The sequence below is a fragment of the Amblyomma americanum genome, chromosome 7, assembly GCF_052857255.1.
Source record: "Amblyomma americanum isolate KBUSLIRL-KWMA chromosome 7, ASM5285725v1, whole genome shotgun sequence".
Taxonomy (NCBI): Eukaryota; Metazoa; Arthropoda; class Arachnida; order Ixodida; family Ixodidae; genus Amblyomma; species Amblyomma americanum.
Genome location: NC_135503.1, coordinates 159542187 through 159555576, shown reverse-complemented (window position 1 = coordinate 159555576; position 13390 = coordinate 159542187). Strand labels below are relative to the sequence as shown.

Genomic DNA, 13390 nt, shown 5'->3' with positions numbered 1-13390 from the left:
CTTCCCCATCCAGAAAACCCGCCTGACCTCTCCCCATGCCATTTTTTTCCTGTTTCCTCGTGTGAAGAGAGCCCTAAACGGTCGCTGAATGGGGAGCGTGGAGGCCATTCAAGACGCCATCACATAGGAGCTGACAGCCCTGCCAAGAGAAGCTTTTTCCAACTGCTCCCAAGACCTCAAGAAGCAATGGAAGCTGTGTATAGACTGCAAGGGAAAGTATTTCGAAGGGGTGCGGCACAAAGGATTTCAATGTTAAATGCATTTTTTTAATAGACTCAGTCTCGGAACTTTACGGACAAAGGTTGTATAGCGAAAGAAAAAAATGTGTGGATCGCGGATAAGCGGGTTGCTCGGCCACCGGAACTCAGGACAGTCACATCTGGCAGTAAAACCGATAAGTCCTTCCAAGCTCTGCTGTTCACGACAAAGTCTACTGTAGAAACGGCAGAATTCTTCCTGCGGAGAGGTGTCAGCTCGATACCCACAAGGGAACTCAAAGTGACCCCATTTGAGGCTCTCTTCGGAAAATTAAGAATGACGCGCGGAGGGAACAGCATGTTGGATGCGAGAGCTGTAACGGCGGCACTTAATCACATTGCCAAAACTGAGTCTGCAGTTGGCAACAGAGTAAAGATACCATGCGTCGACGGCAGAGAAATGATTTCTACTCTGCCGCAAGCAGACTTTGAAGAACTGAAGCATTACAAGGAAACTCCTGTCACCTCATCGCCCTTTGTCACATACTCCGGTTTGATTTACGTCGCTGGATAAATTCTCAAGTTGATCAGTGACTTCGGATGTGACACTTGCAATATCCTTCTTCAAACTAGTGCGAGGATTGGTCCTTTCTACACTCTTCTGCTAGGCAAGATTACACTGGACTGTACTACCCAAAACCAGAGTTTGTTGGCCTATTGGATAAGGTCGTATTTTTCTTTGCAAAAGCTCTCTTGCACCTGCCACGCACAAATGGTCTGTAAATACTTGAAACCCTCATGCAGCCACAGCTTGAAAGCTCGCTTTCCCTCAGTTGTCCAGAAGGAACAGACAACAGCCATGCCATTTGGTCTGCTTCTTTGATGTCGGAAAAAATTCTCAGAATACTTGTTGTCAACTACACCAAGAAAGTTACCGACAGGAATGAGAATTAAGCCAGCTAATTATGTGCATATACCATCCAGGAAGTATTTGGTACTGTGAACTGTTGTTATTTTTGTTTGCCGCTATCCTCACTTCCACAGCGTTGTTCAAGTCATTTTATTTGATCGGAAGTTATTCATCAATCATGTCCTAAACTGACTAAATATGCAATAGATGTGCCTCAGTCGCGAGACTATAAATATGTCTTGCACTGTATCGGACATCTTGCATTTAGCTGTCAATAAATTTGTTTTTGTTTCATAAAATCCTTGCAGCGTCATGAACTCTTGCTTAAGCCGCTTTCGTGCAGCGCTTTAGATTTCAGGAGCTGTATTTTATACGGTTCGGAATTCTTAGGAATCTGTCATGTAAACGTTTCAGGTCGCTTGTAATTCTACACTGGTTTAAACCAGTCAGCAGCAAACTGAAGAGGCTGTGTCACATATAATAGGAAGTTTGAAATACAAGCATGAACTAAAGAGGTTTGGAGAAGACGACGAGGAAGACGATAAGCATGACGGGTATTGACCTAAGAATAAAGAAGATGAAGAAGTATTCGGTGATGTGGGAAGAGATGATTGGTGGAGAACAGAAGAAGAAGAGGACGACGACAAGGATGACGTCTACCAACGCAAAGGTTATATAAGCGCGAGGGAGAGCAAGGCACGGAGGGGAAAAACAGAGAAGTGGAGATTCCGGCCGGTCAGGAACACCTCGGATGGAAGAGAGGAACGCCGGCTACTGCTCCGGTGATCTCGAGTTCTACGACGTCGCACCGTGGACTTCCTGCCGTTTCTGAACCCGTTCCGGGGAGTCAACGGATGATGCAACCACCTGCTACAGACAGGGGTTCTTCCAGCGCTGTTGCCACCCATCCGGATGGTGCCCGCAACGCCAACTTTACCAGCATCACGACCGTGGGCACTTGGACATGGAGCTTGTTCGACGCCGCCAACGACGCCGCCAGCGACGCCAACCTGAGCACTTCAAACGCCACCTTGACGCTGGCAACAAGACCCATGCAAAGCTCCATAAGCACCGAACCGTGGGCAGGAACGCCGACCGCTAATAGTAGAACGCTGGTAATAGACGCTAGTAGTAGTGTTCCCGGGTTTGTGTGTGTTGGTAGTCTTTGTTTTTTGTGTTAGGTTTGTGTGCTAGTGTTTGGTTCACATAGGGTGTATTAAATATACGTCTGTGTGGGTACACCTGTCACCTAGTCGATTATTTCGGTCCGAGTGTTCTCCGGGGAATCCGTGACAAAGTTAAGTGGCGAGCCTGTGCCAGGATTCATTTCCTTGTTTCTTTTTGTTTTGTCTCAGATATTTCTGATCTCTCGACGGCAGAAAGTATGGATTTGGCAAAAACGTTAGATCTGGCGCTCAAGCTAGGGTTAAGCAAGGAAGAGGCGATGCGTCTCTTTGACGAGGAGGTAAAAAGGCTGAGAGAGGAGGCAGATAGGCAGAGAGAGGAAAGGGCGCAAGCACGCGCAGACGCTCGCGAAGCAGATGAGCGGGATGATAAAGATCTCGCGAAGCGGAAGAGCGGGAGGATAAAAGAGCTCTCGAAGCGAAGAGCGGGAGGATAAAGTAGCTCGCGAGGCAGAAGAACAGGAGATAAGAAGGATAGAACGGGAGAAGGAGTTTCTTTTGTGGAAACAGGCGCATGTCACGGGATGATATCAGAAGCTTAGGGATAATGATCAACGTTCCTTAGCGGGTACAGAATCTCTTAGACCGGACAGAGGTTGTCCACGAATGCTGATGGCTATTTTTTATGACAAAAGAGGTGATTTGGACGCACATCTGCAATGATTCGAGCGGATGACTTTGGGGCAAGGCTGGGACCATAGTGAATGGGCCACGGCATTGAGCCTGTGTTTAAGTCAAAGAGGCGCTGAATGTGTTTGGAAGGATGCCTGCTGCTGAGTCCACGGACCACGAGAAAGCCAAGAAGGCACTCCTCCAAAGATTCAGGCTTACGGCAGAGGGTTTTCGCGAAAGGTTTCGCACCGCGAAACCTCAGGTTTCCGAAACCTCCATGCAGTTTTCCTGCAGGCCGATCAACTATTTTTACAGGTGGCTTGATATGTTCAACACGGAAAAGAGTTTTGAAGGGGTGCGTGACAAGCTAATGACAAAGCAATTTTCAGCATGTTGCAGTCCAAAGATGGCGCTATTCCTGAAAGAAAGTAAGTCGTGTTCATTGGAAGAGTTTACTGACACTGGAGACCAATTTCTCGAGGCTCAAGGGCTGAGAAATATGAGTAACGCAAAGGAGGAAACTCAAATGGTCATGGAGACAGATGCGACAAAACCAAGATCCTATGGCGGTGCAGCTAAGTCGCCAGTAACATGTTTCCTCTGTGGCAAGGTGGGACACCGTGCTATTCACTGTCAGACTAGTAGCGCTGCCCGAGAGACGCAGGTTGTGTGTCAAGGTTGTAAGAGGAGAGGACCTACTGTGGATGAGTGCCGATATAGAGCGCAGGACCGAGCTGCATGCGTGGTCGACTCTCGGGTAGAACTCGTAACACCACCTGAGGTTCAACCACAGATAAAAGGAGAGGAAACGCCGCTGGAAAATGAGGCGGTGAGTGGAACATCCAGGTCGAGAGCGGCAATGCTGGTGGTGGTTGGGCAAATAGAGGACCGTCCTATATTGGTGCTTAGAGACAGCGAAGCCAACACTGCTTTGGTTTGGAGAAGCATGGTGAAAGACGAAGATTTTACAGGGGAAGCGTCGGCGGTCACTCTTGTAGACAGCACACTCAGGTACCTTCCTGAAGCCAGGATTCTATTGTCCATGCCATATTACACTGGACAGGTGGTGGCAAAATGCGTAGAACAACCAACACCCAATCGACAATCTCATTTCGGAAACATTACGGGTGCGAGAGGTGTCGAGGACCCCGATCCCGACTGGGGGATGCTCGATATTGAAGAACGCCCAAAGAAGGAAAGGCCTACGACAGCTCAGGTGGGTTATGGGGAGTCAGTATCTCGTCGGCAGTGGAGAAAAGAGCCCAAGTGACAGCTTGAGCAACGCAGCGTCTGCTCGCTCTTCCCGTTACGATTTGTCTGAGCGTAACACCGGGCGAAATTGCAATTAGGCAAAGAGAAGATCCGAGCTTGAAAGCCTGCTTCGAAAGAGTTGGGGAAAAATGAAAAGAAAGAGGAGTCTAACGTCATTCCAATATAAATTGGTAAATGGTTTTCTGCACAGGGAATGCATATTTAGATCAGATAGGCGGGTCTAACAGCTGGTGTTACTAAAAGATATGAGAGAGACAGTGTTAGGCTTAGCACGTGGCGCCTATTATGGCTGGACACCAGAGTGTTCAAAAAACGGTGTCTAGAATCACCGAGGTGTTCTTCTGGCCAGGTGTTGAGAGCGACGTTAAAAGGCTTGTTAGCTCGTGTGACGTGTGCCAGCGCACAGTTCCGACGGGAAGAGTTGGTCCCGTACCTCTGGACAAGATGCCAGCCATCGACGTACCGTTTCAGCGAGTGGCTGTTGACATTGTGGGGCCAATCTCTCCAGTATCAGCCAGAGGCAATAGATATGTTCTTAATCTGGTTGACGTGGCCACTCGTTATCCTAACGCTATTCCATTGAAGACTATTGTCAGGATCTAAGTGGCGGAGAGTCTCGTGGAGATGCTGTCGCGTTATGGGTTCCCGAGGGAAATTTTGAGTGACCGCGGCGCGTACTTCACGTCGGAACTAATGAAGGACGTTAACCGCATTTTGTAAGGCAGTTGCTAACAACGCCATACATCCTATGTGTAATGGACTTGTAGAGCGGTTCAACGGGATCCTCCAAAAATGATCAGGAAAATGTGCCAGGAGAGACCTACTGATTGTGATACATACCTCCCAGCTGTTTTGTTCGCTTTCCGCGAAGTGCCGGAAATGAGTCTTGGTTTCTCGCCCTTGGAGATGTTGTATGAGAGAGCCGTTGGAGGTCCACTTGCTCAAGGAGCTGTGGGCTAATAAAGAGATTGCGTCAGATCTCAAGACGACATACACATACTTTCTTGAGTTGAGGGGCAACATGGAGGAAACATTAAGGCTTGCACATCAAGGCCTGGAAAGTGCGCGCAAACACTTATGGGCTACTATGACAAGAAAGCCACTCACAGAAACCTGAATCTGCGCGACAGCGTTCTCATCCTGCTACCCACGGATCATCATAAGTTACTGATGCAATGGAGGGGCCCTTACATTGTTACGCAGAAGAAAAATGACATGGATTATGAATTATTGATAAACAACATCAAGAAGGTTTTCCATGCAAATATCTTGAAAAAATACGAAGAAAGAGTTCTCGTACGGTACGCCCCCAATGTAGCATGCTCGGTAGTGGCCGAGGAGACAGACGATGTTGCCGAGGTGCACACGTTCAGTGGGAAGAACAGGGAAAAATGGAATAAGGTACTAATAAACCTCAATTTGAATGAAAACAATCACAGCTCTACTCCAAATCAAGCAGGATGTGTTTTCGGATGTGCCAGGCAAAACGAAGGTCATATGTTGCAAATTTGATCTCTATGGAGACAGAGCAAACTAAGCATCTTTACCTATCTCTGGAACTTATATTTTTGTTGTTTTTGTTGTTGTGTGCTTATACAAAGCGTGTTTTGTGGACATTAACACGCGCATTAAGGACACCGTACGGACAAAGGCAATATTGTGCTAATGTTCCATAAATGCATTTTGGTGTGCTGTGTTAGTGGGGTGCTTTTGGTGTGTGCTTGACATCTGTGGAGTGTTGTGTGCTGCGACCAGAATCGCCACAGAAGATAGTCGGTTGGCTGGAAGGCTGGAAGATGAGGATGATGCGAGCAGTTTTTATGGAACAAACTTTTGAAAGAGGGGGCTTCTTGTCACATATAATAGGAAGTTTGAAATAAAAGTATGAACGAAAGAGGTTTGGAGAAGACGACGAGGAAGACGATAAGCATGACGTGTATTAACCCAAGAATAAAGAAGATGAATAAGTATTCAGTGAGGGGGAAGAGGTGATTGATGGAGAAGAGAAGAGGACACAACAAGGATGACGTGCACCAACGCCAAGGTTATAAGAGCGCGATGGAGAGCGTGGAATAGGGGGGAGGGGACAGAGAAGCGGAGGTTCCGGCTTGTCAGGAACACCTCGTATGGAAGAGGGGAACGCCGGATACTGCACCGGTGATCTCGAGTTCTACGACGTCGCACAGTGGACTTCCTGCCGTTTCTGAACCCGTTCCGGGGAGTCAACGGATGATGCAACCACCTGCTACAGCCAGGGGTGCCTCCAGCGCTGTTGCCACCCATCCGGGTGGTGCCCACAACGCCAACATCGCCAGAATAACCTCCACGATCACTTGGACCGGGAGCTTGTATGACGCCGCCAACTACGCCGCCAGCGACGCCAGCCTGAGCACTTCGAACGCCACCTCGACGCTCGGTACTGGACCCATGCAACGCTCCATCGGCACCGAACCGTGAGCAGGAACGCCGACCGCTAATAGTAGAACGCAGTAGTAGACGCTAGTAGTAGTGTTCCCGGTTCGTGTGTGTTGGTAGCCTTTGTGTTTTGTGTTAGTTTTGTGTGCTACAGTTTGTGTCACGTAGGGTGTATTAAATGTACGTCTGTGTGGGTACACCTGTCGCCTAATCCATTATTTCGGTCCGAGATTTCTCTGGGGATCCGTGACAGGCTGATAGATTTGTTTCTGTGCAAATCTTACGGGTAGAAAGTGTTGATGTCAGTGTACGAAAAGCTCATGTGACCGTGTAGTCATACTGAAGAAGGGCGCGTGCTGGCGCGCGGTAATTGTTCCGTTGTTTTATAACTCTCAGCTTTCAAATCGAAGAGGCTGATTGCGCGGACTTTGCATAATGTATAGGGGGAAATATCAGGACCAGACGGTTACCGCTCACAAGGGACAGACTTCGAGCGGGCGCGCGTTCTCTTTCTGCGTGAACGGCGGTCGCAGCGGCGGAGCGGTAGGGCAGTGGCGACCCCACCGCGGTGCGGTGGGAGGTGGAAACAGACCCCATTGCGAAGGCCGTAAGAAGAAAAGCGCGCGCTCCCCTCGAGACCGGCCGTGGCTTTATTGGATAAACATGATGTCATTTCTGCTGCACCGTACGATTTCGTGCAGAGCAGAGGCATCCAGGTACTTGAAGATTTCGCTGAAATTCTGAACTTTGCTTTTGAGTTGAACCATGACGCATATGCGCTATTTTTTTTTGTCAGCAAAGCATTTGACAATGTTTGATACAGCCTACTTTATCTAAAACTTCATTTGTCAGAATTTAAAGGCTCATTTTTTGGTATTACTTACTAAATCCTTACAACACCGGCGTCAGCGACTCTCAGTCGCCAAATTTCGCACTAATTTTATTAATATTAATGCTGGTGTTCCTCAAGGCTCTATTATTAGCCCTTTGCTGAGTAATATCTTTGTTAATGACCTCGCTAACTCTGGACCCACTCACTTCTTTTAATATGCTTAAGATACGGTTATTTCCCGTGCAAAGCATTTGCCTGATGCAATAATGATTTCCGAAGTACTTCATTAAAAGTTATGGACTGGACCGCACGTAATCTTAACAGCATTACCGTATCCAAAACCCAGCTGACATGCTTTTATAACCCGTTACAGAAACTGACGCTTGACCACTTTTACATATATCTGACTGCGCCCCCTGCTTTTGCTAACCACTGGATTATGCCTCCCGAATAAATTATGTTGGTTTGCTGTCTGATAGTGATTTCTCTTCGAATTCTCACCTTTTCATGTCTGCCAGAAGTTACCTGCTGTTATCTGTAGGCTGTTCAATACTAGAACCTATATGGCATTTTCTGTTAAAAGAACAATCATACTCGAATTGGGTTACCGTGTATTAAGATATGGTATTGCAGTTTACTGGCACTGCGCACTTCAGTGGCAAAAAAGGCAACTCCATCTTGCGCTCAATCTTAAAAACAGTGTTTATGGTTTACAACTTTCAAAAGGATGTGGTTTTTAATTTTCTAAGGCTGCCAAGCTTTAATGCTCCTCTATTTCAAAAAGTTTTGCTAAAACATTATTGGTCAAGTCTGTAAAAATTTGAGTATATTGCCAGTAGATGCCTCAGACCGAAAGATAGATATATTGCGTCGCGCTGTGCCACTCGTTATGGTAAAAGAACTCGTGCTTTCTATATGTTGTCACTGTTAAATGCGTTGCCGTCAAATATATGCTATCTTAATACAAATTACAAAACAAAAAATTTGTTGCTTTCATCTGTTTTCACCCGACCTTTGCATTGTGTGTTAGAGATTTCTGCTATGCAGCCATTCCTCGCCTCTCTCACCTCATCGGCCCTTTCATGGTCACTTTTTCCTGTGCTTTTATTCCATGAAGTGCTGACATACTGGTAGCGTTCATGTGGTCGGGTGCATCCGGGTCTTTTTCCAGTTACCTGTCAAACACTGGCGAGTTAAATTCACGTGTTGGTGACCTGCTTTTATGTTTACTTCTGTCCTTTACTTATTTATCCTTCTTCATTCCTATAAAGCATTGCACGCCACTTTTTGTAGTCTGCCAGGCGCTGCCATACAAGCCCAATGACGCTTTGGCAGGCCTGAACTGGTAAGCTGCTTTTTCTGAGTGCAAAATAAAGTGATTGATAGATTGATTTGTGAAAGAAGTGGCGGTGAACGGAGATAAAGGGGAGGGGCTTGTGGAGGGCTGTCGTGTGAAAAACAGATAAACACTAATGGAAGGGTGCCGCCGCAGTGGCTCAGTGGTTAAGGAGCTCGGCTACTGACCCGAAAGAAGCGGCTTGGTCCCGGCCGGGGCAGGCGAATTTCGATAGAGGCAAAATTCTGGAGGCCCGTGTACTGTGCGATGACAGTGCACGTTAAAGAACCGCAGGTGGTCGAAATTTCCGGAGCCCTCCACAACGGCGTCCTTCATAGCCTGAGTCGCTTTGGGACGTTAAGTCCCCCCATAAACCGAACTAATGGAAAGTGAAGTTAAAGGTGCCCAAAAGAGGCTAAAATCTTAAAAACCGTAAAGCTGCAAAGGGTAAAGGGCCTTGAAGCAAAGAGCATTAAAACCTGTCTGATAACAAAAGTAGGCTGAAAGCCCAAAACTAGGAGTTAAACAATAAACACAATGAGAGAAGCCTTGAAATATTCGAGCCAATTTATCGGTCATAGCGCATGCCCAGTTCTGCTTAGGATCTTCAGTTCCTTCTAAGAAAGACAAATAGACGTTGTACTAACACAGTGGTCCTTGGCACGGTGAGGTTTGATGACTTCAGTTATCTCTATGGAGGTAATGTCTCGTGCAGTGCGTGGCCAGATTCTAGGATATGGCAATGTTTTATCAACATTATTGTGATGTTCTTGCAGCCTGATATTTGTGCACTTTCCCGTTAGACCACTGTAAAACTCTCGCAAGAAGAATGCACTGAATAGACGACACCGGAAGTGCAAGAAACGTGGAGATTGCTGTGCGTTTGGACGCAGCCACGATGTCGAGCAAGAAAGCTTATTGGGCGCGGAAAAAACCAGGCCAACGCCTGCGTATTTGCCAACTTTCTTTCAACTATAGCTGACGTGCACATTGGGCAAAGCGACAAAATTTTGCTGTCGCTGTCTTCAGAAGGAGGTGAATGTTTCTTATTTATGCTGTGTTCACTAATACCAGGAGTGGTAAAGGATGGCCCACTGAAAGGGGCCGCCCTGCCTGTTTGAGAAAACTTTCATGAAGGCGATGCTCACAGGTTTTTTGAAGGGCATTACGAAAGAACGGACTAATAATGCCTCGCTTTATAAACTTTGAGTGGCCGGACGAATATGAAAGGAGAGGTTTTTTTCACCTCTGCGTTCACAGGACCAGCAGACATGATCAGCAGAACAATGACGCCTGAAGTCAAGGAATCAAATGTTATTATATTCAGGGAACTCAGACGATAGGCAGCAAACAGTGGTCAGACACCCAGCCAGCGCATGTAATCGGCCGATATTGTAAACGAATTGGCGATCCGTGGTCCTACGGTGGCCGCTCTTGCCAATGCGTGGCCAATAATGGCGATGCGAATCTCGAACACGCCCATTATGACCTAATGTTATGACCTTTATTCCCCAACAGTGGCATACATCGGGGAACAATGTTCAACGATGGCCAAAAATAAGAAATGCCCCGCCAACATCGCGTACAACCTGGCATTCGATGGTGAATATTGTCCGGGCAGTTGCGATGGCTAGCGAGAGTGGCACACATCGTGGCATACATTGATCAATGTTGTCATGCAATTTTTATGCCCAGTGCACCTCAGGCATTTCTTGGTATGAGTGGGTCAATACTGCTCTGGCAGTTCGGATGGCTTCCCAACAATACACTCTACTCATAGCTCTCCAATATTGCCCCGCCGGTTGCGATGGGTAGCCAGTATAGCCCCAATCTTGGGATGCGTTGGTCTATATTGTGCCGCCAGTAATGATCACTAATAAGAAATATGTATATCATGGCATATGTTGTTCAACATTGTATAGTCTGTTGCGATGAGCCGCCAAAATTGCATACATCCCGGTTCTAAATGGTCGATGATGCTCGGGATCATTGGAACCGGTTGGCCGGTCTCGGCGCCTCACCGCTAAAGCCTCAATTTGAACCCCCACCCCGGCGACAGGCGGTGGCGGCACGCGCCGAAACGATGCGCTCGTCTTAGTGTCAAGAACCCCAGGCAATAGCGGCCGCGCGCTTTGTTCTCGCCCTCCAGGGCTGTTTCGCGCCGGACGTCTCGCTCCCCTTGACAGACACCACACGCGACGCGACCTTGCGACGAACGTCTTGTTTGGAAGGTCGTGAAAAATGGCAGTCTTGTCAAGAGGGGGCAATAAATATGACGAATGGGCAGCGACGGCCACATATGAGAAAACCTCGCCGAACGGGTATCGATGAGGTGCCAGCTAGCCGGTAGGCCTGGTGGAAGCTAAGCCGCATATGCTCAGAAGAAAGCAAATCCTCCAGGGAAACTCGCTCAGGACCGAGCTGGCAGTTGCGCACAGCGAGAGCGCCCTGTGGGAGCCCGATGAGAGCTCCATTTTTCGGGATGGCGCCTAGTTTTGACGGGCCTCGTCGAAACCGATTGCACGTGCGGGCACGAGTGTGTGTTTGATTTTGTCTTTTTTTTGTTTGCGGGGGAGAGTGTCTTGGTAATACTGAAAAGGCTGCCGGGCGGGGCAGGCAACCAAGTGGACCAATGGTTCTGTGGCGCCCTTCGGAGAAAATGCGTTTTTGAAGTGAAGTTGATGTCCATTTTTGTCTTGTTTACTTTGGGGAGGGGGTTATATACCTTACGGAAATTGGAAGGTGGTCCATACACTTGTTTAACATATCATGTTAACAGTTTGACCTGGTTGGATGCTACCAAATGTGGGCCGGGGCTTTAGGCCATTAAAACCAGGGCCCGGAGCCCTGGAAAATTGTTCTGGGCTACGGTAAGATGTAATGCAACTTCTGCTACGCCGAGTAGGGGCCTCCCCTTGTGTTAGCTATTTCCACCTTGTTGTTGTTTAGACAGTTTGCCGTTTAAATTGTCTCTTGTGCATCAACTTGTTCGCAATATAGATTTTTGTATGTAAAACAGTTAAGTCGTACTCTCTTAAATACCTGCATCTTAATTCGTAGCAAAACCATCTCTGACGAACCACTCCTGGTACTAAGAAGCCTTCAGTCAGTCAAATAAATTAAAACTGTCTCTGGAAGCGGTCACCCTTTTTTTTCTTTATTTTTTTTCTTTATTGCCTGGCTTTGACACAGAAAATTGCACATAACAAACAATCAACAAAAGACAAACGCTATGTACACCCGACTCGAAGTCAGCCAGCATGAGTCTGGCTTCGTCAACTTAAAATTCACGCAGTGTACAGAGTGGCTCTAGTCTTGAGAGCCACTCCGGAGGCTCCGCTGCGGCCTTCTGAATGGCCAGAAACATGTCCATACTTTTTCGAAAGTAGATTCGGGCAGGTCTTGCGTCTCTGTCACAGTGAAAGCCTGCCATTCTCGAGCGCCATATACAGTGGAGGCCTGTCAGCATTATTAAATCATAAGGCACCCCATCCTCATTTTCAACACATAAGTAACGGATGCCATACGGGTCTAGTGGAAATTCTTTCTTTAAGGTTCGCTGTAATACATCCCAAAAATAAACCCCTTCCCAACAGTGTAAAAATACATGGTCTATTGTTTCAGGCTTTCTGCAAATTAAACAGTGAGAACCCCAGGGTAAAAATAATTCCTTTCGCTCTAAAAATTGTTTAACCGGTAAGGTTCCGGTGTGCAGCTTAAAAAAGAAGGTTTTGGTTCCTGATGGCACCTGCATGTTTTTAACTCTCTTTAAAACATCTTTGCCTTGGCATCCACTGTTCACGGTTAAGTATTCAAAAGCTACACCGAATTTTCGCCATCTTTGTCTGGTCGTCTGAATGGGAGCGCTGCAGCCGGACCAACCTGTTCCGACGGGTCCAAGACGGCGGGCTGGGACTGGGCCATTTGTTTTTGAGACAGCTGGTCAATCGTTTTTTGTTTCTTCGGGACACAAGAGACCCGTTTTTGCGTACCGTATGCCAAGTTAGGCTGCGGCATCTGCTTCCAGAGTACATAGTCGGAACTGCTGACGTTTACAGTAGGGTCACCGGTTTTTACCGGGAAATCGTAGCCAGTGTAAGGTTTCTTTCCGCGCGGTTTTCAAATGATTTCTGTCGACTGTGAAACGAAAGAAACTGTACCGTGCTTTGTGCGATGTAGTTTTCCCGGTGCCCTTGTACAGGGCCTTGGAAGTGGTCACCCTTTGTGCGAAGAAGATCATGAACCATGTAGCCAAGCAAGACGGTACAACTTTACCCCGGCATACCTTGGTCAATATTGTCCCACCAATTTTGATGCCTCGGGCACTAATTGGCCTCTACGCGAGATGACACGCAAGCCAAGTATTGTAATCTTCTACTTCATAAACTATCAAAACTAGATTTTGCTTAGGCAGCAGTGCCCAGAAGGAGAGAAAAAGAAACAGCTGGAAATGCACCTTTGAGTTTTTTCGATACAGCGGTGAGAGCCATGCGCAGTGCGAGCTCTCAAGGTAAACAGCGCTGAGCACGGCCACCCGCGGCTTGGCAGGTGTCTGCGAGTCGGTGCTGTTATACGTGTACGTACTCGAGTCTTTGATTAGGAACTATTTTTAGAGCGGGCACTCTTATTCGT

General features: G+C 47.4%; 2 protein-coding genes across 9 annotated transcripts in view; both read right to left on the bottom strand.

Annotated features, from left to right (window-relative positions):
- The window catches only part of LOC144096722 (medium-chain acyl-CoA ligase ACSF2, mitochondrial-like), an 841787-nt gene that overhangs the window by 464297 nt on the left and 364100 nt on the right, over positions 1-13390 (bottom strand). The gene's annotated exons all lie outside the window — the stretch shown is intronic.
- LOC144096870 (uncharacterized) overlaps positions 1-13390 on the bottom strand; it is a 39171-nt gene that overhangs the window by 24642 nt on the left and 1139 nt on the right. Inside the window, exon 2 of the mRNA XM_077629713.1 lies at positions 5016-5131. Coding sequence (XP_077485839.1) covers positions 5016-5131 — 116 coding nt within the window. The remainder of the gene's footprint in view (positions 1-5015; positions 5132-13390) is intronic.